The following is a 24941-nucleotide window of genomic DNA, read 5'->3' on the forward strand; positions in this document are numbered from 1 at the left end:
AAAATCCTCCCTTATTGTGTACGCTCGTCCGGGCACAGTACCTAACTGGAGTCTGGAGGAGGGTCATAGGGGGAGGAGCCAGTGCACACCACCTGATCTGGAAAAGCTTTACTTTTTGTGCCCTGTCTCCTGCGGAGCCGCTATTCCCCATGGTCCTTTCAGGAACCCCAGCATCCACTACGGACTCCGAGAAATAGATTTATCGGTAAGTAAAATCTTATTTTCTGTGGCTGACTAAATGAAAAAAATAAATAAATAAATAATATATATATATATATATATATATATATATATATATATATATATATATATATATATATATATATATATATATTTCTCTGACGTCCTAAGTGGATGCTGGGGACTCCGTCAGGACCATGGGGAATAGCGGCTCCGCAGGAGACAGGGCACAAAAGTAAAAGCTTTAGGATCAGGTGGTGTGCACTGGCTCCTCCCCCTATGACCCTCCTCCAAGCCTCAGTTAGATTTTTGTGCCCGGCCGAGAAGGGTGCAATCTAGGTGGCTCTCCTAAAGAGCTGCTTAGAGTAAAAGTTTTGTTAGGTTTTTTTTTTTATTTTCAGTGAGTCCTGCTGGCAACAGGCTCACTGCATCGAGGGACTTAGGGGAGAGAAGTGAACTCACCTGCGTGCAGGATGGATTGGCTTCTTAGGCTACTGAACACCATTAGCTCCAGAGGAAGTCGGAACACAGGTCTCACCCTGGGGTTCGTCCCGGAGCCGCGCCGCCGACCCCCTTGCAGATGCCGAAAAGGTCCAGAAACCGGCGGCAGAAGACTTTTCAGTCTTCATAAGGTAGCGCACAGCACTGCAGCTGTGCGCCATTGTTGTCAGCACACTTCATAGCAGCGGTCACTGAGGGTGCAGGGCGCTGGGGGGGGCGCCCTGGGCAGCAATGATAGTACCTTATTCTGGCTAAAAATACATCACATATAGCCCCTGGGGGCTATATGGATGTATTTAACCCCTGCCAGGTCTCAGAAAAACGGGAGAAGAAGCCCGCCGAAAAGGGGGCGGGGCCTATTCTCCTCAGCACACAGCGCCATTTTCCCTCACAGAAATGCTGGTGGGAAGGCTCCCAGGCTCTCCCCTGCACTGCACTACAGAAACAGGGTTAAAACAGAGAGGGGGGGCACTTATTTGGCGATATGTATATATATATATTAAAATGCTATAAGGGAAAAACACTTATATAAAGGTTGTCCCTGTATAATTATAGCGTTTTTGGTGTGTGCTGGCAAACTCTCCCTCTGTCTCCCCAAAGGGCTAGTGGGGTCCTGTCCTCTATCAGAGCATTCCCTGTGTGTGTGCTGTGTGTCGGTACGTGTGTGTCGACATGTATGAGGACGATGTTGGTGAGGAGGCGGAGCAATTGCCTGTAATGGTGATGTCACTCTCTAGGGAGTCGACACCGGAATGGATGGCTTATTTAAGGAATTACGTGATAATGTCAACACGCTGCAAGGTCGGTTGACGACATGAGACGGCCGGCAAACCAATTAGTACCTGTCCAGGCGTCTCAAACACCGTCAGGGGCGTTAAAACGTCCTTTTACCTCAGTGGGTCGACACAGACACGGACACTGACTCCAGTGTCGACGGTGAAGAAACAAACGTATTTTCCTTTAGGGCCACACGTTACTTGTTAAGGGCAATGAAGGAGATGTTACATATTTCTGATACTACAAGTACCACAAAAAAGGGTATTATGTGGAGTGTGAAAAAACTACATGTGGTTTTTCCTGAATCAGATAAATTAAATGAAGTGTGTGATGATGCGTGGGTTTCCCCCGATAGAAAATTATTGGCGGTATACCCTTTCCCGCCAGAAGTTATGGCGCGTTGGGAAACACCCCTTAGGGTGGATAAGGCGCTCACACGCTTATCAAAACAAGTGGCGTTACCGTCTCCAGATACGGCCGCCCTCAAGGAGCCAACTGATAGGAGGCTGGAAAATATCCTAAAAAGTATATACACACATACTGGTGTTATACTGCGACCAGCGATCGCCTCAGCCTGGATGGGCAGCGCTGGGGTGGCTTGGTCGGATTCCCTGACTGGAAATATTGATACCCTTGACAGGGACAGTATTTTATTGACTATAGAGCATTTAAAGGATGCATTTCTATATATGCGAGATGCACAGAGGGATATTTGCACTCTGGCATCAAGAGTAAGTGCGATGTCCATATCTGCCAGAAGATGTTTATGGACACGACAGTGGTCAGGTGATGCAGATTCCAAACGGCACATGGAAGTATTGCCGTATAAAGGGGAGGAGTTATTTGGGGTCGGTCCATCGGATCTGGTGGCCACGGCAACAGCTGGAAAATCCACCTTTTTACCCCAAGTCACATCTCAGCAGAAAAAGACATCGTCTTTTCAGCCTCAGTCCTTTCGTCCCCATAAGGGAAGAAGACTGCAGCAGGCAGCCCATTCCCAGGAACAGAAGCCTTCCACCGCTTCTGCCAAGTCCTCAGCATGACGCTGGGGCCGTACAAACAGGTGCGGTGGGGGGTCGTCTCAAGAGTTTCAGCACGCAGTGGGCTTACTCGCAAGTGGACCCCTGGATCCTACAAGTAGTATCCCAGGGGTACAGATTGGAAATTCGAGACGTCTCCCCCTCGCAGGTTCCTGAAGTTTGCTTTACCAACGTCTCCCTCCGACAGGGAGGCAGTATTGGAAACAATTCACAAGCTGTATTCCCAGCAGGTGATAATCAAAGTACCCCTCCTACAACAAGGAAAGGGGTATTATTCCACACTATATTGTGGTACTGAAGCCAGACGGCTCGGTGAGACCTATTCTGAATCTGAAATATTTGAACACTTACATACAAAGGTTCAAATCAAGATGGAGTCACTCAGAGCAGTGATAGCGAACCAGGAAGAAGGGGACTATATGGTGTCCCTGGACATCAAGGATGCTTACCTCCATGTCCCAATTTGCCCTTCTCACCAAGGGTACCTCAGGTTCGTGGTACAAAACGGTCACTATCAGTTTCAGACGCTGCCGTTTGGATTGTCCACGGCACCCCGGGTCTTTACCAAGGTAATGGCCGAAATGATGATTCTTCTTCAAAGAAAAGGCGTCTTAATTATCCCTTACTTGGACGATCTCCTGATAAGGGCAAGGTCCAGAGAACAGTTGGAGGTCGGAGTAGCACTATCTCAAGTAGTTCTACGACAGCATGGGTGGATTCTAAATATTCCAAAATCGCAGCTGTCTCCGACGACACGTCTGCTGTTCCTAGGGATGATTCTGGACACAGTCCAGAAAAAGGTGTTTCTCCCGGAGGAGAAAGCCAGGGAGTTATCCGAGCTAGTCAGGAACCTCCTAAAACCAGGCCAAGTGTCAGTGCATCAATGCACAAGGGTCCTGGGAAAAATGGTGGCTTCTTACGAAGCGATTCCATTCGGCAGATTCCACGCAAGAACTTTTCAGTGGGATCTGCTGGGAAAATGGTCCGGATCGCATCTTCAGATGCATCAGCGGATAACCCTGTCTCCAAGGACAAGGGTGTCTCTTCTGTGGTGGCTGCAGAGTGCTCATCTACTAAAGGGCCACAGATTCGGCATTCAGGACTGGGTCCTGGTGACCACGGATGCCAGCCTGAAAGGCTGGGGAGCAGTCACACAAGGAAAAAATTTCCAGGGAGTGTGATCAAGTCTGGAGACTTCTCTCCACATAAATATACTGGAGCTAAGCGCAATTTACAATGCTCTAAGCTTAGCAAGACCTCTGCTTCAAGGTCAGCCGGTATTGATCCAGTAGGACAACATCACGGCAGTCGCCCACGTAAACAGACAGGGCGGCACAAGAAGCAGGAGGACAATGGCAGAAACTGCAAGGATTCTTCGCTGGGCGGAAAATCATGTGATAGCACTGTCAGCAGTGTTCATTCCGGGAGTGGACAACTGGGAAGCAGACTTCCTCAGCACGACCTCCACCCGGGAGAGTGGGGACTTCATCGGGAAGTCTTCCACATGATTGTGAACCGTTGGGAAAGACCAAAGGTGGACATGATGGCGTCCCGCCTGAACAAAAAACTGGACAGGTATTGCGCCAGGTCTAGAGACCCTCAGGCAATAGCTGTGGACGTTCTGGTAACACCGTGGGTGTACCAGTCGGTGTATGTGTTCCCTCCTCTGCTTCTCATACCTAAGGTACTGAGAATTATAAGACGTAGAGGAGTAAGAACTATACTCGTGGCTCCGGATTGGCCAAGAAGGACTTGGTACCCGGAACTTCAAGAGATGCTCACAGAGGACTCATGGCCTCTGCCGCTAAGAAGGGACTTGCTTCAGCAAGTACCATGTCTGTTCCAAGACTTACCGCGGCTGCGTTTGACGGCATGGCGGTTGAACGCCGGATCCTAAGGGAAAAAGGCATTCCGGAAGAGGTCATTCTTACCCTGGTCAAAGCCAGGAAGGAGGTGACCGCACAACATTATCACCACATGTGGCGAAAATATGTTGCGTGGTGTAAGGCCAGGAAGGCCCCACGAAGAAATTTCAACTCGGTCGATTCCTGCATTTCCTGCAAACAGGAGTGTCTATGGGCCTCAAATTGGGGTCCATTAAGGTTCAAATTTCGGCCCTGTCGATTTTCTTCCAGAAAGAATTGGCTTCAGTTCCTGAAATCCAGAAGTTTGTCAAGGGAGTACTGCATATACAACCCCCTTTTGTGCCTCCAGTGGCACTGTGGGATCTCAACGTAGTTCTGGGATTCCTCAGATCACATTGGTTTAAACCGCTCAAATCTGTGGATTTGAAATATCTCACATGGAAAGTGACCATGATGTTGGCCCTGGCCTCGGCCAGGCGAGTGTCCGAATTGGCGGCTTTGTCTCACAAAAGCCCATATCTGATTGTCCATTCGGACAGGGCAGAGCTGCGGACTCGTCCCCAGTTTCTCCCTAAGGTGGTGTCAGCGTTTCACCTGAACCAGCTTATTGTGGTACCTGCGGCTACTAGGGACTTGGAGGACTCCAAGTTGCTAGATGTTGTCAGGGCCCTGAAAATATAGGTTTCCAGGACGGCTGGAGTCAGGAAAACTGACTTGCTGTTATCCTGTATGCACCCAACAAACTGGGTGCTCTTGCTTCTAAGCAGACGATTACTAGTTGGATGTGTAGTACAATTCAGCTTGCACATTCTGTGGCAGGCCTGCCACAGCCAAAATATGTAAATGCCCATTCCACAAGGAAGGTGGGCTCATCTTGGGCGGCTGCCCGAGGGGTCTCGGCTTTACAACTTTGCCGAGCTGCTACTTGGTCAGGGGCACACCCTGGCTGAGGAGGACCTGGAGTTCTCTCACTCGGTGCTGCAGAGTCATCCGCACTCTCCCGCCCGTTTGGGAGCTTTGGTATAATCCCCATGGTCCTGACGGAGTCCCCAGCATCCACTTAGGACGTCAGAGAAAATAAGAATTTACTTACCGATAATTCTATTTCTCGTAGTCCGTAGTGGATGCTGGGCGCCCATCCCAAGTGCGGATTGTCTGCAATACTTGTACATAGTTATTGTTACAAAAATCGGGTTATTATTGTTGTGAGCCATCTTTTCAGAGGCTCCGCTGTTATCATGCTGTTAACTGGGTTCAGATCACAGGTTGTACAGTGTGACTGGTGTGGCTGGTATGAGTCTTACCCGGGATTCAAAATCCTTCCTTATTGTGTACGCTCGTCCGGGCACAGTATCCTAACTGAGGCTTGGAGGAGGGTCATAGGGGGAGGAGCCAGTGCACACCACCTGATCCTAAAGCTTTTACTTTTGTGCCCTGTCTCCTGCGGAGCCGCTATTCCCCATGGTCCTGACGGAGTCCCCAGCATCCACTACGGACTACGAGAAATAGAATTATCGGTAAGTAAATTCTTATTATATATATATATATATATATATATATATATATAATAAAAAAATAATTATATATACGGGATGCATTTAACGTCCTGGCGGTTTGGATGCCGATGGTCATGTGACCAGCACCAGAATCCTGACACCACTTCAGAGACCGGCACCAGTACACCGCAGGCCGACATCAGCCAAGATGAGTTATCGGGGTGCGGGTTAGGCACTAGGGGGGTGTTTAGCTATAGCTGCCACTTACCGAGGGTTAGCCATAGCCAACACCCCTGGAGGATTAGCCATAGCTCCCACCCCTGAAGGTTAGGGTAGGGGAGGGTAGAAATACTTACACCATCCACTATCGGGATCTTCATTGTCGGGATGCCGATGTTGGTCATGTGACCACCGGCATCCCAACCGCCAGGATTAAATACTGAACCTTTATCGACATATAAATATATATATATAAAAATACCCTTTTGTGGCTGGCACTCGAAAAACCTCCAAGGGTTAACTGGCTCTGGTGCCCTCCAATGAGGTTTGCGCCTCCATGTATATAGCAGATATAAAATGCGGCACTCAGAGACTTGACTTGCCCAAAACAAACTTTTTGTGCAAAAACTGCAGGTTACAGCATCAACATTTCGGGGCGCGTAGCCCCTTCATCAGGATAACATGATGCTAACATGGTTATCCTGATGAAGGGGCTACGCGCCCCGAAACGTTGATGCTGTAACCTGCAGTTTTTGCACTAAAAGTTTGTTTTGCACAAGTCAAGTCTCTGAGTGCCGCCTTTTATATCTGCTATATATATATATATATATATATATATATATATATATATATATATATATATATGTGTGTGTGTATAAAATGAATCTGGTCCGGTACCCTCCATGCATCAACAAGTGCAGAAGTATTTGATAGTGGCACGCCTGGAACAATGAATATTGTCCCAGGAATGCCATCACCATACACTCTCCTCTCTCTCTCTCTCTCTCTCTCTCTCTCTCTCTCTCTCTCTCTCTCTCTCTCTCTCTCTCTCTCTCTCTCTCTCTCTATATATATATATATATATATATATATATATATATATATATATATATCTATATATATATATATAATATGAAAGAGATTTTTAAAAGATAGGATGCTTATATTCTTTATTAAATGAAAAGTGTAAGACAGTTTAAATACAAGAAGTCACATTTATGGTTTTTTTTTACCTTGACACCCACCAGTAAGGGGCATATGCAATATAGCTGCGGTTTCAAGTATGTTGCGTTTTGTGTAACCATAGATCAATATATCTGTCAGTTTGTATTGTATTTTTCATTGAAAAAAATTGCCATGATAATTTGTACAAGTACACGCTGATAGTGCTGACGGTTATTTGAACAAGTGTGCGGATAGGAGAGGTGTAGTCATATAGATGTGTACAACTCTGCAAAAGGGCGAATATCAACAATTAGTTTCATGCATGCAGTGCGAGTATGATTGCTGCCAAAATGTGCGCAGTTCTGATGGGGCCTCTTAATGAGCTCCAGTGCTAAAAGAGTAATTCATTTTGCACTTATCTGAATTTTAATTTCAGAACATTCAGTGCTGTTTGTTGTGGTGTTACAGCTTTGTTTTGTAATGGGTACTTATTATCGTATCTTTTACAGGGCTGTGTCTTCACCACTTCCATTAGAGGAAAAGTCAGAACCAAATCCTGGCAGGTCTCCATCTTCACAGAGCAGAAGTGCTTCTAGAGAAAAAGGAAGGTATGCTCTATTCATTCCTCTGTTGTCTTCCTTACACATTAACGGGGGTGCACAGACTGTGATCAGTCTAAGCTGTGTGATCTAGAACTGAAAGAGTATATTGTTTAATATAATTCCACCTGGAAGAGCTACACTGAGAATTTGCTGTTCTCAATGTACATAGCTATTCCAGGTAGGATTATATTGAATTCTATAAATTCTGCAGCTGTAACCAGATGGTACATCAACATCTACTAAAGGTGGTCCAGGGGACACAAAGTTTAAGAAAGGACAACTGAAATCTTAACAATATTTCACAATGTTAAAGAAAACATCACTTCTAATAATGAAGGGAAAATTTACTGCTGAAAAAATGTAAAACTACGAACATGCCATACACCACACTCAGTAGCAAGGAAAGGCTCAGGCCATAGCCTTTGTTTGCGAGTGGTGGTCCTGCTAGTGCTACTGTTGTTTCATGCTCTAAAATACCTGTTGCAGAAGCCGGGGCTAAACCTTTCTACTCAATGTCTAGTAGAGGTGTCACACTAAGGCTGAACAGCAAGCGGGTTTTCAGAAGAGGAGATGTTGGCCATAGCAACCAATCAGATTCTAGCTATAGTCTTCTAGAAGGTGCTAAATAAATGATAAGTAGAATTTGATTGGTTGCTATAGGCAAAAAATATGCACTTTAGTAAATATACCCTTAGGGTTGTCCACATCAGCATGGGTGAGTCTGACATTTCTGACACTGTACTCATAGAGAAGCCTCCTTCCACAATTTCCACACCCTCTGAACATGTGGGGATGAGCAGTACAAGTAAAGATTGTGACATAGAAACTGAGGATGGTATGGTGGAAGTGCAACAGGATGCAGGGAATATTTGTGTATTGGATGCTAATGAGGATGTTGATGATGGGGATGTTGTTTGTGTCAAAGTAAGTTGATGGGGATGTTGTTTGTGTCAAAGTAAGTTGCCCATGATAAAAAGAAGGCTATTGTTAATAAGACCAAAAAAGCCACCTATTTTGTGTGGAATTATTTTTACCCAAATCCTGACCAGATTTGTCTAGCCATCTGTACCGTTTGTAAAGCTAAAGTAAGTAGAGCTAGGGATATTAACCATCTAGGAACCTCCTCCCTGTTACGTCATTTGCTGCGAGTTCATGTATGTTATTTATCAAAATCTGAAAAAAAATCCTGTAAAATAACAAGCAATCCAGTATCAGCTACCAGAAATGTGGACAAGCACATGCAATCTCCACCGCCAACACCCTCATCATCAACCTCCTCATTAATGATCGGAGGTAGTCCTTCCAAAAAATGAGTGTGTGCGGGCCCAAACAAACCAAGCATTTCAGCCACAAAAGTGGCAGTCTCTGTTGCTAAAGTGCTTGGTTTGTTAAATTGTGCATGTCCTTTTAAATATACAACATAAAGGTGGACCCAAGGAGAATTCCATCTTGCACCACATTTCTTTTCATTATGGCCTGTATTTTTGGGGGGCTAAGGTGACAGTCTTTTTTTTTGGTTATTGCTCTAATACATTACTAATTTGCAACATTTGTTTAAGCAGAAAAAAATGCTGTTTATTTGTGCTGCTGCTCTGTTGCTTAATTTAGCTAGCCAGCCTTTGGCCAGTATTGGTGAGCAATATTGTGAGCTGTGAGGTGGTCAAAACTGACAAAAACATAGGGCGATTGGGCACAGGTCACAAAAATGTAATAAATTGAAAAAAACAAAATCGGACAATTAATTACCCTTAGTAGCGGGAGCGAGAAAATATCTATGATTTTCTCCTATATGCTGTCCTGATTGGTGGTGCGCCCAGAGCCAGAAAGTACACAGACTAACAAGGGAGAAAAAGAAGGCTCTTGTGTGGGCGCACTCTATACAGGAAAAGAGTTCCTATAATGTATATCACAGAATGTTAAAACATAACTTTTATTGGTAATAATCTAAACACATTTTACCCATCTAAACGATCCATGAAGAAATAAAGAATTGGGAATAAATGTTAAAATGTTCTGGTCTCTTTATTTAAAGAATGATTGGAAAGGTTTGTAGACACAGTATTGTCATACCACCATTTCCCCTGACCAGTACAGATAACTGTATTGATAGGACCGAGGAGTGGTCAAAGCATTAATATATAAATATCAAACTATGATCACTTAAATTAAGTGGATATATAGCTGTTTAGAGGTCACCAGACTCTAGCACCTGAATCATTCGACAAATACCATAACTGTAAATGGAAAAAACATTGATCTGCACTGAGCACTCACTGACTAGATGAGAGGATATGAGAAAGAAATAGTAGTGATACTGCTGTTGGCGTGTTCTTCTCACACAGAGAGGAAACAATTCCTACTCTACAACACCAGGTATTCACAGGTAGTCTCCTTTCCTGGTACTAACCCGGCCCAACGCTGTTTAGCTTCCAAGATCGGACGAGATCGGGCGATGGCAGCGTGGTATGATAGTAGAGGATTGTATGATCAGCACGCCAATGAGGTGGTCAAAACTGACTGGAAATTAATGCTATTGAGGTTAATAATACTGTAGAAACAACAACAGGCTGATATTACATGATTTTAGCTGTTTTTAGCAATTGAAGAAAAAAAAAACAGATCCAAAACCAAAACATGTGAGGCTGGTTTTGCCAAAACCATAAAACAAAAACAAAACACCAAGGGTGGTTTTGCTAACATTAAAACATGGGGGGTCCGTGCACATCTCTAACCTATACAGTAGTATAATGTAATAGCATAATATCACTGTTACTGTCACACTAATTATTTCATTTTGCAGGTTGAAACCAACATACTAAAATATAAATATTTATTGTTCTAGTATCAATGCTCAATCTCCAGTAGACGAAAAGCAAGACACTCATACAGGTCGGTCTCCTTCTCTAAGCAGAAGTGGTTTAAAAGACAGAACTCCAAGGTATTTTCATATATATATATATATATACACCCTATAGCCATACAGTATTATGCTTTACTTATTCAGAATAAAGCTGTATTATTTTCCTCTTCCGCATATTAGTTATATGATTTTATAAAACACTGTGGGGGGAGGGTTCTCCATATACTTCCTATAATTTCTCCATAAATATAACAACCACCTCTGGAATGACTTCCCAAAATCATTTAGACTTTCACCTAGCCTCCCAGCCTTTAAATATGCCTAAAAACTCATCTTTTCCCTGAAGCCTAGTACCCTGTCTCCTAGCTCTCAAAATTTTGCTCCCCATTGCTTTGCTCCCCATGCCCATCTGTGCTTCCATTTCCCTTTAGAATGTAAGCTCTAGCAAGTACGGACCACTCTTCTCTTTTCTTGTAATATAATTCTGCATTTTGTGGGTTGTAGTTATGTATATCTCTGTTTCTTGTCTGTATCTCTCTATACTGTTCATTGTGTACTCATGTAATTCTGTATGTTATTCGCCTATTTACAACGCTATATAACTTTTGTGGCACTTTAGGCATAAAAATGTATAAATAAATTGTAAACTCCTGAACACTTTCTGTAGTACAGGTATAGGTTGTTTTTGTCTGCAGAGCAGCTTTTTGAGGCAACTGCTAAGGATGAGTCCCTCTCGTCCTTAGCACTCATTTGTTAAAAAATCCCATCTCTCAAATTAAAATATCAGTAACCTCTGTCAGCTTTTCTGTAATGTAATTGTTTTAATTAAACAATATTTAGTGTACATGTACATGTAGTGTATTTGTGTCTCAGCTGGAAAAAGGTAATATAATCGTCTGGACATCAGATCTTGTAAAATTAACTGCACTACATGCTAGGAAAGATATTTTATAAGGTCCCATAGCCTCTAGTCAGAGTCCTAGGGGTTGCTTCTATTGCATTGAGGGAAATCATTTGTAGGGGGTATGGGTCGTTGGATAGACACAACTTAGGTCGACAGTCATTAGGTCGACCATGGAAGGTCGACATGCATTAGGTCGATAGGGACAATAGGTCGACATAGAAGAGTTACAAAATAGAGAGTGCGCTGTCAACGGCAGCCTGAAAGGGGAGGTCAAATCACCTGGATATATAAATACAAAGAAGGAAGGATACTGACGCCGGCTGTCAATTAAAATAATAAAGGGACAATTTCACCAATATCACAGTTAATTATGTATACATTTTATTACACATTCATAAAATGAGGTTTTCTATTCCTCAATTAAAAAGGAAAATATTGTAAGACATTTAATATCATAGATAATTGTGCCACTGGTTTTCCCCTCCGTAGTTATCATAAGTCACAGAATCTGGCTAGGACTCAGTTCCACATATGCTCACAAGTTCATTTACAGATAAACATTACCAGATCCTTCAGGAATAGTCCCCATGGTATCTCAATTGAAGCGAAGATCCAAGTTGCAAGAGAGTCCATGGACAATACCAGAGGTGTGGATAGGGGGGGGGGGGGGTTCAACGCTTGTGGTCCTGCAGAATTTATCTCAACGTGTTTCGCTGGTCCAGTAACTGCCAGCTTCCTCAGGAGCATGAGTCCAATGTCACACTGATGTGTTTTATATACCCTTAAGGCCCATACACACTTGACGATAAAATGAGCGACGTTGTTCATTTCAGCCCTCATCAACGACGTCGCTCATTATATCGTCAAGTGTGTATGCATCCGACGACCACCGATGCGCAGCCCCGCGGGACGTTAACGACCCTCGCTTATCTGTGGAGCATGTATGCTCAATTTCCACTACGGTCGTTACCGACCAGAGACGTCGTTGAATGTGTATGGTGTGAACGACCAACGACCAAGCCACTGTTCACCAGCCCTGTTCCCAGCTCATTATTTTAATAAACTGTTCAGCTTGGATGCTTCAACGATGAATGGTCTTTGGTCGTTGGTAGTGTGTATGCTCATGTCGTTTGCTCAGCTGTTCAAGGGAAGTCGTTAACGACGGTCGTTAACGACGTGTGCATCGTCAAGTGTGTATGGGCCTTCACAGTTAATTTGGAACATCTGTTGTTCCAGCTAAAACAATCTTGAGACATATTTCACAAAACAGTGTCTAATAATAACAGAAGGCAATCTCCATATTATATCAACATAAATGTTACCTTTATTTTAAAATAGGTCGACATATACTAGGTCGGCTGGTCAAAAGGTCGACATGGTTTTTAAAAAAACTTTTTTGGGCATTGTTTTCTTCGTAAAGTGACGGGGAACACCAATTAGTGCACCGTGTCCCCTTGCATGGCGAGCGCTTGGCACAGGTTACCGTTCTAATCGTAGTCCACGTGGATCGTTAAGTATGAAAAAAATCTTTTGACCTGTCGACCTAGTACATGTCGACCTATTGACCATGTCGACCTAAGCAGTGTTGACCCAACGATCGTATTCCATTTGTAGGATGACTAATCACAAGCCATAGTCTTTTATTGATCCTCCCACTCACAGACCCCACAGTTTTCTGGCCTGTAAGAATAGCCTTCGGAATAGAAGGAAACGTCTTAGAAATAGTGTTTACATAATGGTAGTGCAGCATTACACAGCCCATACACAGAGCTATTTGGAAAGTGAATTTCTCTGACGTCCTAGTGGATGCTGGGAACTCCGTAAGGACCATGGGGAATAGTGGCTCCGCAGGAGACTGGGCACAAAAGTAAAGCTTTAGGACTACCTGGTGTGCACTGGCTCCTCCCCCCATGACCCTCCCCCAAGCCTCAGTTAGATTTTTGTGCCCGGCCGAGAAGGGTGCACACTAGGGGCTCTCCTGAGCTTCTTAGTGAAAGTTTAGTTTTAGGTTTTTTATTTTCAGTGAGACCTGCTGGCAACAGGCTCACTGCATCGAGGGACTAAGGGGAGAAGAAGCGAACCTGCCTGCTTGCAGCCAGCTTGGGCTTCTTGGCTACTGGACACCATTAGCTCCAGAGGGACCAAACACAGGCCCAGCCTCGGAGTCCGGTCCCAGAGCCGCGCCGCCGGCCCCCTTACAGAGCCAGAAGCAAGAAGAGGTCCGGAAAATCGGCGGCAGAAGACATCAGTCTTCACCAAGGTAGCGCACAGCACTGCAGCTGTGCGCCATTGCTCTTCATACACACCTCACACTGCAGTCACTGAGGGTGCAGGGCGCTGGGGGGGGCGCCCTGAGCAGCAATAAAAACACCTTGGCTGGCAAACATACATCACATATAACCCCCAGGGCTATATGGATGTATTTTAACCCCTGCCAGAATCCATAAAAATGCGGGAGAAAAGTCCGCGAAAAAGGGGCAGAGCCTATCTCCTCAGCACACTGGCGCCATTTTCTCTCACAGCTCCGTTGGAGGGAAGCTCCCTGGCTCTCCCCTGCAGTTACTACACTACAGAAAGGGGTTAAAAAAGAGAGGGGGGCACTAATTAGGCGCAGTATTAATAAAACAGCAGCTATAAGGGGAAAAACACTTCTATAAGGTTATCCCTGTATATATATAGCGCTCTGGTGTGTGCTGGCATACTCTCCCTCTGTCTCCCCAAAGGGCTAGTGGGGTCCTGTCCTCTATCAGAGCATTCCCTGTGTGTGTGCTGTGTGTCGGTACGATTGTGTCGACATGTATGAGGAGGAAAATGGTGTGGAGGCGGAGCAATTGCCTGTAATGGAGATGTCACCCCCTAGGGAGTCGACACCTGAGTGGCTGAGCTTATGGAAGGAATTACGTGACAGTGTCAGCTCTTTACAAAAGATTGATGACATGAGACAGCCGGCTACTCAGCCTGTGCCTGTCCAGGTGTCTCAAAAGCCATCAGGGGCTCTAAAACGCCCGTTACCTCAGATGGCAGATACAGACGCCGACACGGATACTGACTCCAGTGTCGACGATTAAGAGACGAATGTGACTTCCAGTAGGGCCACACGTTACATGATTGAGGCTATGGAAAATGTTTTACATATTTCTGATAATACCAGTACCACTAAAAAGGGTATTATGTTGGGTGAGAAAAAACTGCCGGTAGTTTTTCCTGCATCTGAGGAATTAACTGAAGTGTGTGATGATGCGTGGGTTTCCCCCGATAAAAACTGTTAATTCCTAAAAAGTTATTAGCATCATACCCCTTCCCGCCAGAGGATAGGGCACGTTGGGAAACACCCCCTAGGGTGGATAAAGCGCTCACACGCTTGTCTAAACAGGTGGCACTACCGTCCCTGGATACGGCCGCCCTTTAGGAACCTGCTGACAGAAAGCAGGAAAATATCCTAAAAATGTATATACACTCACACGGGTGTGATACTGCGACCAGCAATCGCCTCAGCCTGGATGTGCAGTGCTGGGGTGGCTTGGTCGGATTCCCTGACTGACAATATTGATACCCTAGATAGGGACAGTATATTACTGACTATAGAGCATTTAAAAGATGCATTTCTATATATGCGTGATGCACAGAGGGATATTTGCAGACTGGCATCAAGAGTAAGTGCGCTGTCCATTTCTGCCAGAAGAGGGTTATGGACAAGACAGTGGTCAGGTGATGCTGATTCCAAAAGGCATATGGAAGTATTGCCTTATAAAAGGGAGGAGTTATTTGGGGTAGGTCTAACAGACCTGGTGGCCACGGCAACGGCTGGGAAATCCACATTTTTACCCCAGGTAGCCTCTCAACATAAGAAGACGCCGTATTATCAGGCGCAGTCCTTTAGGCCCCATAAGGGCAAGCGGGCAAAAGACTCCTCATTTCTGCCCCGTGGCAGAGGGAGAGGAAAAAGGCTGCAGCAGAAGCCATTCACAAGCTGTATTCCCAGCAGGTGATAATCAAGGTACCCCTCCTACAACAGGGAAAGGGGTATTATTCCACGCTGTTTGTGGTACCGAAGCCGGACGGCTCGGTGAGACTTATTTTAAATCTGAAATCCTTGAACACTTACATACAAAGGTTCAAATTCAAGATGGAGTCACTCAGAGCGGTGATTGCGAACCTGGAAGAAGGGGATTATATGGTGTCTCTGGACATCAAGGATGCTTACCTCCATGTCCCAATTTACCCTTCTCACCAAGGGTACCTCAGGTTTGTGGTACAGAACTGTCACTATCAGTTTCAGACGCTGCCGTTTGGTTTGTCCACGGCACCCCGGGTCTTTACCAAAGTAATGGCCGAAATGATGATACTCCTTCGAAGGAAGGGAGTTTTAGTTATCCCTTACTTGGACGATCTCCTGATAAGGGCAAGATCCAGGGAACAGTTGGTAGTCGGGGTAGCACTATCTCAAGTAGTGTTGCGGCAGCACGGTTGGATTCTCAATATTCCAAAATCGCAGCTGATCCCGAGACACGTCTTCTATTCCTAGGGATGATCCTGGACACAGTCCATAAAAAGGTGTTTCTCCCGGAGGAGAAAGCCAGGGAGTTATCCGAACTAGTCAGAAACCTCCTAAAACCAGGCCAAGTGTCAGTGCATCAGTGCACAAGGGTCCTGGGAAAAATGGTGGCTTCCTACGAAGCAATTCCATTCGGCAGATTCCACGCAAGAACTTTCCAGTGGGACCTGCTGGACAAATGGTCCGGATCGCATCTTCAGATGCATCAGCGGATAACCCTGTCACCAAAGACAAGGGTGTCTCTCCTGTGGTGGTTGCAGAGTGCTCATCTTCTAGAGGGCCACAGATTCGGCATTCAGGACTGGGTCCTGGTGACCACGGATGCCAACCTGCGAGGCTGGGGAGCAGTCACACAGGGAAGAAATTTCCAGGGCTTGTGGTCAAGCCTGGAGACATCACTTCACATAAATATTTTGGAGCTAAGGGCCATTTACAATGCCCTAAGCCAAGCAAGACCTCTGCTTCAAGGTCAGCCGGTGCTGATCCAGTCGGACAACATCACGGCAGTCGCCCACGTAAACAGACAGGGCGGCACAAGAAGCAGGAGGGCAATGGCAGAAGCTGCAAGGATTTTTCGCTGGGCGGAAAATCATGTGATAGCATTGTCAGCAGTGTTCATTCCGGGAGTGGACAACTGGGAAGCAGACTTCCTCAGCAGGCACGACCTCCACCCGGGAGAGTGGGGACTTCACCCAGAAGTCTTCCACATGATTGTAAACCGTTGGGAAAAACCAAAGGTGGACATGATGGCGTCCCGCCTAAACAAAAAATTGGACAGGTATTGCGCCAGGTCAAGGGACCCTCAGGCAATAGCTGTGGACGCTCTGGTAACACCGTGGGTGTACCAGTCAGTGTATGTGTTCCCTCCTCTTCCTCTCATACCAAAAGTACTGAGAATTATAAGACGGAGGGGAGTAAGAACTATACTCGTGGCTCCGGATTGGCCAAGAAGGACTTGGTACCCGGAACTTCAAGAGATGCTCACGGAGGACCCGTGGCCTCTACCTCTAAGAAGGGACCTGCTCCAGCAAGGACCCTGTCTATTCCAAGACTTACCGCGGCTGCGTTTGACGGCAGGGCGGTTGAACGCCGGATCCTGAAGGAAAAAGGCATTCCGGATGAAGTCATCCCTACCCTGATCAAGCCAGGAAGGATGTAACCGCAAAGCATTATCACCGCATTTGGCGAAAATATGTTGCGTGGTGCGAGGCCAGTAAGGCCCCGATGGAGGAATTTCAACTAGGTCGATTCCTGCATTTCCTGTAAACAGGAGTGTCTATGGGCCTAAAATTAGGGTCCATTAAGGTTCAAATTTCGGCCCTGTCAATTTTCTTCCAGAAAGAACTAGCTTCAGTTCCTGAAGTTCAGACGTTTGTAAAAGGGGTACTGCATATACAGCCTCCTTTTGTGCCTCCAGTGGCACTTTGGGATCTCAATGTAGTTTTGGGGTTCCTAAAGTCACATTGGTTTGAACCATTTGAATCTGTGGAGTTAAAATATCTCACATGGAAAGTGGTCATGTTGTTGGCCCTGGCCTCGACCAGGCGCGTGTCAGAATTGGCGGGCTTTATCCTGTAAAAGCCCTTATCTGATCTTCCATTCAGACAGGGCGGAATTGAAGACTCGTCCTCATTTTCTCCCTAAGGTGGTTTCAGTGTTCATCTGAACCAACCTATTGTGGTACCTGCGGCTACTAGTGACTTGGAGGACTCCAAGTTGTTGGACGTAGTCAGGGCCTTGAAAATATATGTTTCCAGGACGGCTGGAGTCAGAAAATCTGACTCGCTGTTTATCCTGTATGCACCCAACAAGCTGGGTGCTCCTGCTTCTAAGCAGACTATTGCTCGTTGGATTTGTAATACAATTCAGCTTGCACATTCTGTGGCAGGCCTGCCACAGCCAAAATCTGGAAAAGTCCATTCCACAAGGAAGGTGGGCTCATCTTGGGCGGCTGCCCGATGGGTCTCGGCTTTACAACTTTGCCGAGCAGCTACTTGGTCAGGGGAAAACACGTTTGCTAAATTCTACAAATTTGATACCCTGGCTGAGGAGGACCTGGAGTTCTCTCATTCAGTGCTGCAGAGTCATCCGCACTCTCCCGCCCGTTTGGGAGCTTTGGTATAATCCCCATGGTCCTTACGGAGTTCCCAGCATCCACTAGGACGTCCGAGAAAATAAGAATTTACTTACCGATAATTCTATTTCTCGTAGTCTGTAGTGGATGCTGGGCGCCCATCCCAAGTGCGGATTGTCTGCAATACTTGTACATAGTTATTGTTAACTAAATCGGGTTATTGTTGTGAGCCATCTATCCAGAGTCTCCTCTGTTATCATGCTGTTAACTGGGTTCAGATCACAAGTTGTACGGTGTGATTGGTGTGGCTGGTATGAGTCTTACCCGGGATTCATAAATCCTTCGTTATTGTGTACGCTCGTCCGGGCACAGTATCCTAACTGAGGCTTGGGGGAGGGTCATGGGGGGAGGAGCCAGTGCACACCAGGTAGTCCTAAAGCTTGAACACGCCACACCCAAATCTAACTCTCTCTGCACATGTTACATCTGCCACACCTGCAGTGCAAATGTTTTTGCTCAACTGCTAACAAAATTCCTGCTGCGATCAACTTGGAATTACCCCCATTGGTGGAATCCCTATTTGTTTGTTTTAGGCCAAAATATACCTAAATCTCGGAAATCTCTACTCAGAGTGATCGGTGCTGGTCAAAATCTTACTGACTGACTGAAAATCCGGTTCCCTGATGACTGCACTCCTTCAGCATGTAGTCTTCCATATTAGATCTGTCCATGCCACCAGATCCATGCACCCACCCATGTGATTGGTCACACTGGACAGTGGTGAGCGGTGTGCACCTGTAGCCATCCATATAGGGGCAGCTATGTCCCAATGATCAGGATAATCCCAAGCAAGCAATCCTGACTCAATAAATACATAGAAAGAGAGCGCATGAAGTTTCAATTATTTTAATTATATTTAAAAAAACAAGAATTGTCTAATCAACATATGCATATTATTACTTAAAAATACAATGAGAACAATACCCTCTATTACGCTGTTACAATAATATTAATTTTACACACCTATCTATAAAAGTCCACGTTACTGTATCAACTTGTGGTCACAGCTTGGTAGCAATTTAGGTTCCAAAATCACTTTTGTGGCAGTTCATGTAGCTATAATAGCTGTCTGTCCCGCATCATCCAAAGCCACTCGCTTAGATGGATAAATTTGTATTTATTCAAAGGAACATGTTAGATCCTGCAACAGTATGGTTAGTTCCAAGTCTCATACTATGAAATCATGCAGACAGGTATCAGTATATGCTCATATTCTTTGTCACATGTATTAGCATATAACCAAAATATATAACTGTTGTGGATTCAGGAACCGTGTCTCACCTCATCTGTTTCCAGAATAATGTATAGCCCACCGTGATACTCTCCTGCTGGGAATGCTGTTAACCCCTTCTCTGGGTAAAGATGACACAGACCAAGAGCCAGCTCCCGGCTGCAGCGCTGTGCTGTTGCGCTATCCCCGTTACAGCCGTCCGTCTCCTCTTTGCCGTGGCACAGGCAGCATATGCGTGATGTTTGGAGCGGAGCTCAGCTCCCGGCTGTAGCAGCGTGCCGCTGGATAGTACCTTAATGGGGCTGAGTATCTTATTTCCACGGAGGTTGTTAGGCGGACCCGGTGAGTGAATGTCACTGGAACTTGATGAGGCAAGCTTGAGGCGGTGTGTGTTGTCCCACGATCCGAGGGTTTGTCTCAGAGTACTAAAGCAGAGTGCTCTTAACGCGTTTCTCCGTTGTAAAAGTCTAACGGTTTCATCAGAAGATAATCACCCTTCTTTAGCACCTCTATTTAAACTAGAAATCCTCCAATCCATAGCTTCTTTTCATTATCGGAGGCAGGTGTGTTTTAGGTGTGTATGCACACAATTATCTCCTTGTGACCAACTCCATTCAGCAATTAAAAAATAAATTTAATATAATGTATACTACTAAATCACGGTTATAATAAAAGATACATTATCTGAATTTAAAACAAATAAAGGCAGCACGCGAGAGGTAGAGACCAACTTATCTAGTTTCGCCAGAGGAGACAGGTGGATAAAAACAATTTATCCTTTCTTATCCAGTTGTGTCAGTTTGGCTCAACATGAAGAGCCCCCGACCTACAGCCAGCCACCCCGGGTTCAAGTCCCACACAGTCCTCAACTGTACACTGGACACTTTATTGTTTTCCTATATTTATAATTTATCATATCCACTTGTCTCCTTATAGCAGCATATTATCTAAATTAAATAGATATCCATCTATTTATACTTCTAGAGGATCTCATAATACTAATTTTACCTAAACCAAGCCATGTATATATATATATATATATATATATATATATATATATATATATATATCTTTCCAACCATTTATACTTTACTAGCATAAAGATAGTAAATATAAAATAAAAATGAAAAAATAAAAATACAGGGTCTATTCTGTATGGTTCAGAGAGGGAGGGGAAGGAGGGAAAAAGAGGGGGGAGAAAAGGAGGATACAGTAGTCCTGGAAAGAGGACACAGAGAGAAGAAGTGCAGATGTTCTTATCTCATATGTTGTTCATTTCTATGTTGTCATTTAGACCCAAAGGAGATAGAGAGCCCAAGGAGAATATCCAAAAAGCCTCTCTTGCAGAGGCGATTAAACCTATCCCCACCTCTAGCGGTGACAGGTATATGCTCAATGCCCTGCACTTCTAGACCATCTATTTTACCCTGATGTTTTCATTGAATATGCATTGACAGACTGTGTCTTTTTACTCCTTTAGCTATATTACGTTTATGTTCTAAAAATCTTGTGTTTAATTTACGAGTAGTACGACCTACATACTGAATGCCACACCTGCAAGTTATTAAATAAATGACATATGTGGCATTACAGTCTATTCTACTCTTGATCTCAAAGTCAGAATCGTATATAGTGGAATGAAAACTAGTACTGTTATGTTTAATAAATTTACAGGTCATACAGCCCGCCCGTCCACACCTAAAACAGCCCTTTTTCTGCGGGACCGCACTAAGCCAAGTGTCACTGGTCTTCTCTGTCACAGTCGAACCCACATAATGGCTAGGAGTTAAAAAGCTCTGTAGACGTCGTGCTTTCTTAAACACTATCCTTGGTTCCTCTACCAGAATAGGTGCTAATATTTTATCTGCTTTTAGAATGGACATGTTTTTTCTCAACAATTGTTTAATTTCCCCTGAACTTGAATTAAACTTTGTAATAAACCTCAATCTAGAGTTGGTTTTTTCTTGATTATTAGACCTAATCGTATTGGGGATTAAGAGGGATTCCCTATCAGCTCCTCTTGCCTGTTCTCTTGCTTTCTCTAGAATATCCATAGGATATTCCTGTTCAAGTAGTGCAGTGGTAAGAGCACTCGCTTGCTGATTATAATCCTCAATATCCGAGCAATTTCTTCTGTGCCTCATATACTGACTCCTTGGTATGTTTCTAAGCCATGGCTGGTAATGACAGCTAGAATAATTAAGAAATTTGTTACAGTCTACCTCCTTCTTAAAAGTTGAAGAGGTAATATTCCCATTCTTAACTTCAAGGGCAATGTCCAGAAAGGAAATCTTGGTGTTGTGTATCATGCTCGTGAGTTTCAATCCAAATTGATTCAAATTTAAATAGTCTACAAAGGACTGAGCCGAATCATAATCCCCCTCCCAAATAAAAAACATGTTGTCTATGTACCTGCCATAGAGCACCAAGTTCACCCCATATGCACCTGTCCATATGAGGTCCTCCTCAAGTCGACCCATATACAAGTTAGCAAAACTAGGGGCCAACTCAGTGCCCATGGCGGTACCCAATATCTGCAAATAAAATTGTGCATTAAATGTGAAATAATTGTGAGTAAGTGTAAAAAGAATAGCATCTAAAACAAACTTCAATCTGACCACACTTAGGCCGTCCTCCTGGAGGAGGAAGCTCCTCGTCGCCTCTACTCCTCCAGAGTGTGGAATATTTGTATACAGAGACTCGATGTCACAGGTCATAAAAAATATAATTATTCTCCCATTTCACTGTAGATATTAGATTCAAGAAGTGCATCGAGTCTCTGATATACGACCTAAGTGTGGTCACATGTGGCTGTAAAAAGGAATCAATAAAAGAAGACAAATTGGTGGTTAGGGACCCAATACCAGAAATAATGGGACGCCCGGGTGGTGCAGTGAGGGATTTGTGAATTTTGGGTAAATGATAATATGTGGGTATAACCGGGTAAGGATTAAATAAAAAATTATATTCCTGTCTGGAGATTGCCCCATCCATATATGCCTTATCCAAAAGCACCCTAAGGTCACATACAAAGCCCAGTGTTGGATTATAGGTTAGTTTAGAATAGAATCTTTTATTATTAAGTTGTCTATATGCTTCCTCTTCATATGTATTTCTATCCTGCACCACTGTGCCCCCTCCCTTATCCGCATTCTTAATTATGATTGTTTTATCTGTCATTAATTTTTGAAGAGCTTTTATTTCTTCTCTATGCAAATTATCCCTGCTTGCTCTTTTCCTATTGCATATTTCTCTTAGGCCATTTAGAGTTAGCGTATAGAACGTCTCAATCATTCCACTTTTATGTTGCATCGGATAAAATTCTGATTTTTTCTTAAAGATATTTTTATTTTCTTGTTCTATATCGAACAGTTTCACTGTCTCATTACCCTCATTCTGCAGTTCCACAAGTGTCCTCAGAGCTATTTGATCTGTTTTATCTAGAATTATGGGAAGCTGTTTTTCCTCTTTACCCTTCAGAATATTATTCGCAAAATATCGCTTCCTGCAAAGGTCCCTAGTGAACCTGTTCAGCTCAATAAAGAGCTCAAAAAGTTCAGGTTTCTGTGCTGGAGCGAACTTTAACCCCTTAGCTATCACTGCTTTCTCACTTTCACGGAGCACCCTAGATGACAAATTGAACAGACCTCGATTTCTTATTCTTTTCTTGCACTTTTGATGGTGTTTTTTACTTCCTCCTCTGCATCCTCTGATTCTAGACCCTTTCTTTTGGGTGAGTCTTGGCTCAACACTGCGAATCTGTTTCGCCCCTTCCAAATGGGGTACAGTTCTCTCTCTAAAAAAGATGCAGAACCAGAGGATGCACTCACTTTTTCCTTTTCCATGATAAAGGTCTGTTCTTTATTTTTAGGTCTAGCTCCTCTCCTAGTATACTCTGTATTAAAACGGGTAATGTTGGAATCTAAACTAGAGGATGCTGGGGATTATACCAAAGCTCCCAAATGGGCGGGAGAGTGCGTATGACTCTGCAGCACCGATTGAGCAAACATGAGGTCCTCCTCAGCCAGGGTATCAAACTTATAGAATTTTGCAAAGGTGTTTGTACCCGACCAAGTAGCAGCTCGACACAGCTGTAGTGCCGGGACCCCTCGGGCAGCCGCCCAAGAAGAGCCCACTTTCCTAGTGGAATGGGCCTTGATCGATTTAGGTAACGGCAATCCTGCCGTAGAATGCGTCTGCTGAATCGTGATACAGATCCAGCGAGCAAGAGTCTGCTTTGAAGCAGGGCCGCCAAGCTTGTTGGCTGCATACAGAACAAACAGTGCTTCTGTTTTTCGGACTCTAGCCGTCCTGGCTACAGAAATTTTCAAAGCCCTGACCACATCAAGGGACTCGGAATCCTCTACGTCCCGTGTAGCCACAGGCACCACAATAGGTTGGATCATATGAAAGGATGAAACCACTTTTGGCAGGAACTGAGGTCGTGTCCGCAATTCCGCTCTATCCATATGGAAAACCAGATAGAGGCTTTTATGTGATAAAGCCGCTAATTCCGACACTCGCCTAGCCGAAGCCAGGGCTAATAACATGACCACCTTCCAAGTGAGATATTTCAACTCCACCGTTTTCAGTGGTTCAAACCAGTGTGACTTTAGGAAGTCCAAGACCACATTAAGGTCCCAAGGCGCCACCGGAGGCACAAACGGAGGCTGAATATGCAGTACTCCCTTAACAAAAGTCTGAACTTCTGGGAGAGAAGCCAATTCTTTTTGAAAGAAAATGGATAGGGCCGAAATCTGGACCTTAATGGAGCCTAATTTAAGGCCCAAATCCACTCCAGTTCGTAGGAAGTGAAGGAAACGGCCCAGATGGAATTCTTCCGTAGGAGCATTCCTGGCCTCACACCAAGAAACATATCTTCGCCATATACGGTGATAATGTTTTGCTGTTACTTCCTTCCTAGCCTTTATCAGCGTAGGGATAACCTCAACCGGAATACCTTTTTCCGCTAGGATCCGGCGTTCAACCGCCATGCCGTCAAACGCAGCCGCGGTAAGTCTTGGAACAGACAGGGTCCATGTTGCAACAGGTCCTGCCTTAGAGGAAGAGGCCACGGATCTTCCGTGAGCATTTTCCTGCAGATCTGGATACCAGGTCCGTCGTGGCCAATCTGGAACAACGAGGATTGTTCTCACTCCTTTTCTTCTTACTATTATCAACACCTTGGGTATGAGAGGAAGAGGAGGAAATACATAGACGGACCGGAACACCCACGGTGTCACGAGGGCGTCTACCGCTACTGCCTGAGGGTCTCTGGACCTGGCGCAATACCTCTGTAGCTTTTTGTTGAGGCGGGACGCCATCATGTCTATCTGTGGCAGTTGCCACCGACTCACAATCTGTTCGAAGACTTCTGGATGAAGTCCCCACTCTCCCGGGTGTAGGTCGTGTCTGCTGAGGAAGTCTGCTTCCCAGTTGTCCACTCCCGGAATGAACACTGCTGACAGTGCGCTTACATGATTCTCCACCCAGCGAAGAATTCTGGTAGCTTCCGCCATTGCCGCTCTGCTCCTTGTGCCGCCTTGGCGGTTTACATGAGCCACTGCGGTGATGTTGTCTGACTGGATCAGAACTGGTTGGTCACGAAGTAAGGCCTCCGCTTGACGTAGGG

The 24941-nt window shown here is 44.8% G+C and overlaps 1 protein-coding gene and 1 pseudogene across 5 annotated transcripts in view; one reads left to right on the plus strand and one right to left on the minus strand.

The window, feature by feature from the left end:
• ARMC3 (armadillo repeat containing 3) overlaps positions 1-24941 on the plus strand; it is a 287743-nt gene that overhangs the window by 241583 nt on the left and 21219 nt on the right. For all 5 annotated transcript variants that reach the window (XM_063921586.1, XM_063921589.1, XM_063921588.1 and 2 more), the window contains 2 exons: positions 7533-7631; positions 10468-10563. In XM_063921586.1, the coding sequence (XP_063777656.1) occupies positions 7533-7631; positions 10468-10563 (195 nt within the window). The remainder of the gene's footprint in view (positions 1-7532; positions 7632-10467; positions 10564-24941) is intronic.
• On the minus strand, positions 9984-10102 carry LOC134930305 (5S ribosomal RNA; annotated as a pseudogene).

The sequence above is a fragment of the Pseudophryne corroboree genome, chromosome 5, assembly GCF_028390025.1.
Source record: "Pseudophryne corroboree isolate aPseCor3 chromosome 5, aPseCor3.hap2, whole genome shotgun sequence".
Taxonomy (NCBI): domain Eukaryota; kingdom Metazoa; phylum Chordata; class Amphibia; order Anura; family Myobatrachidae; genus Pseudophryne; species Pseudophryne corroboree.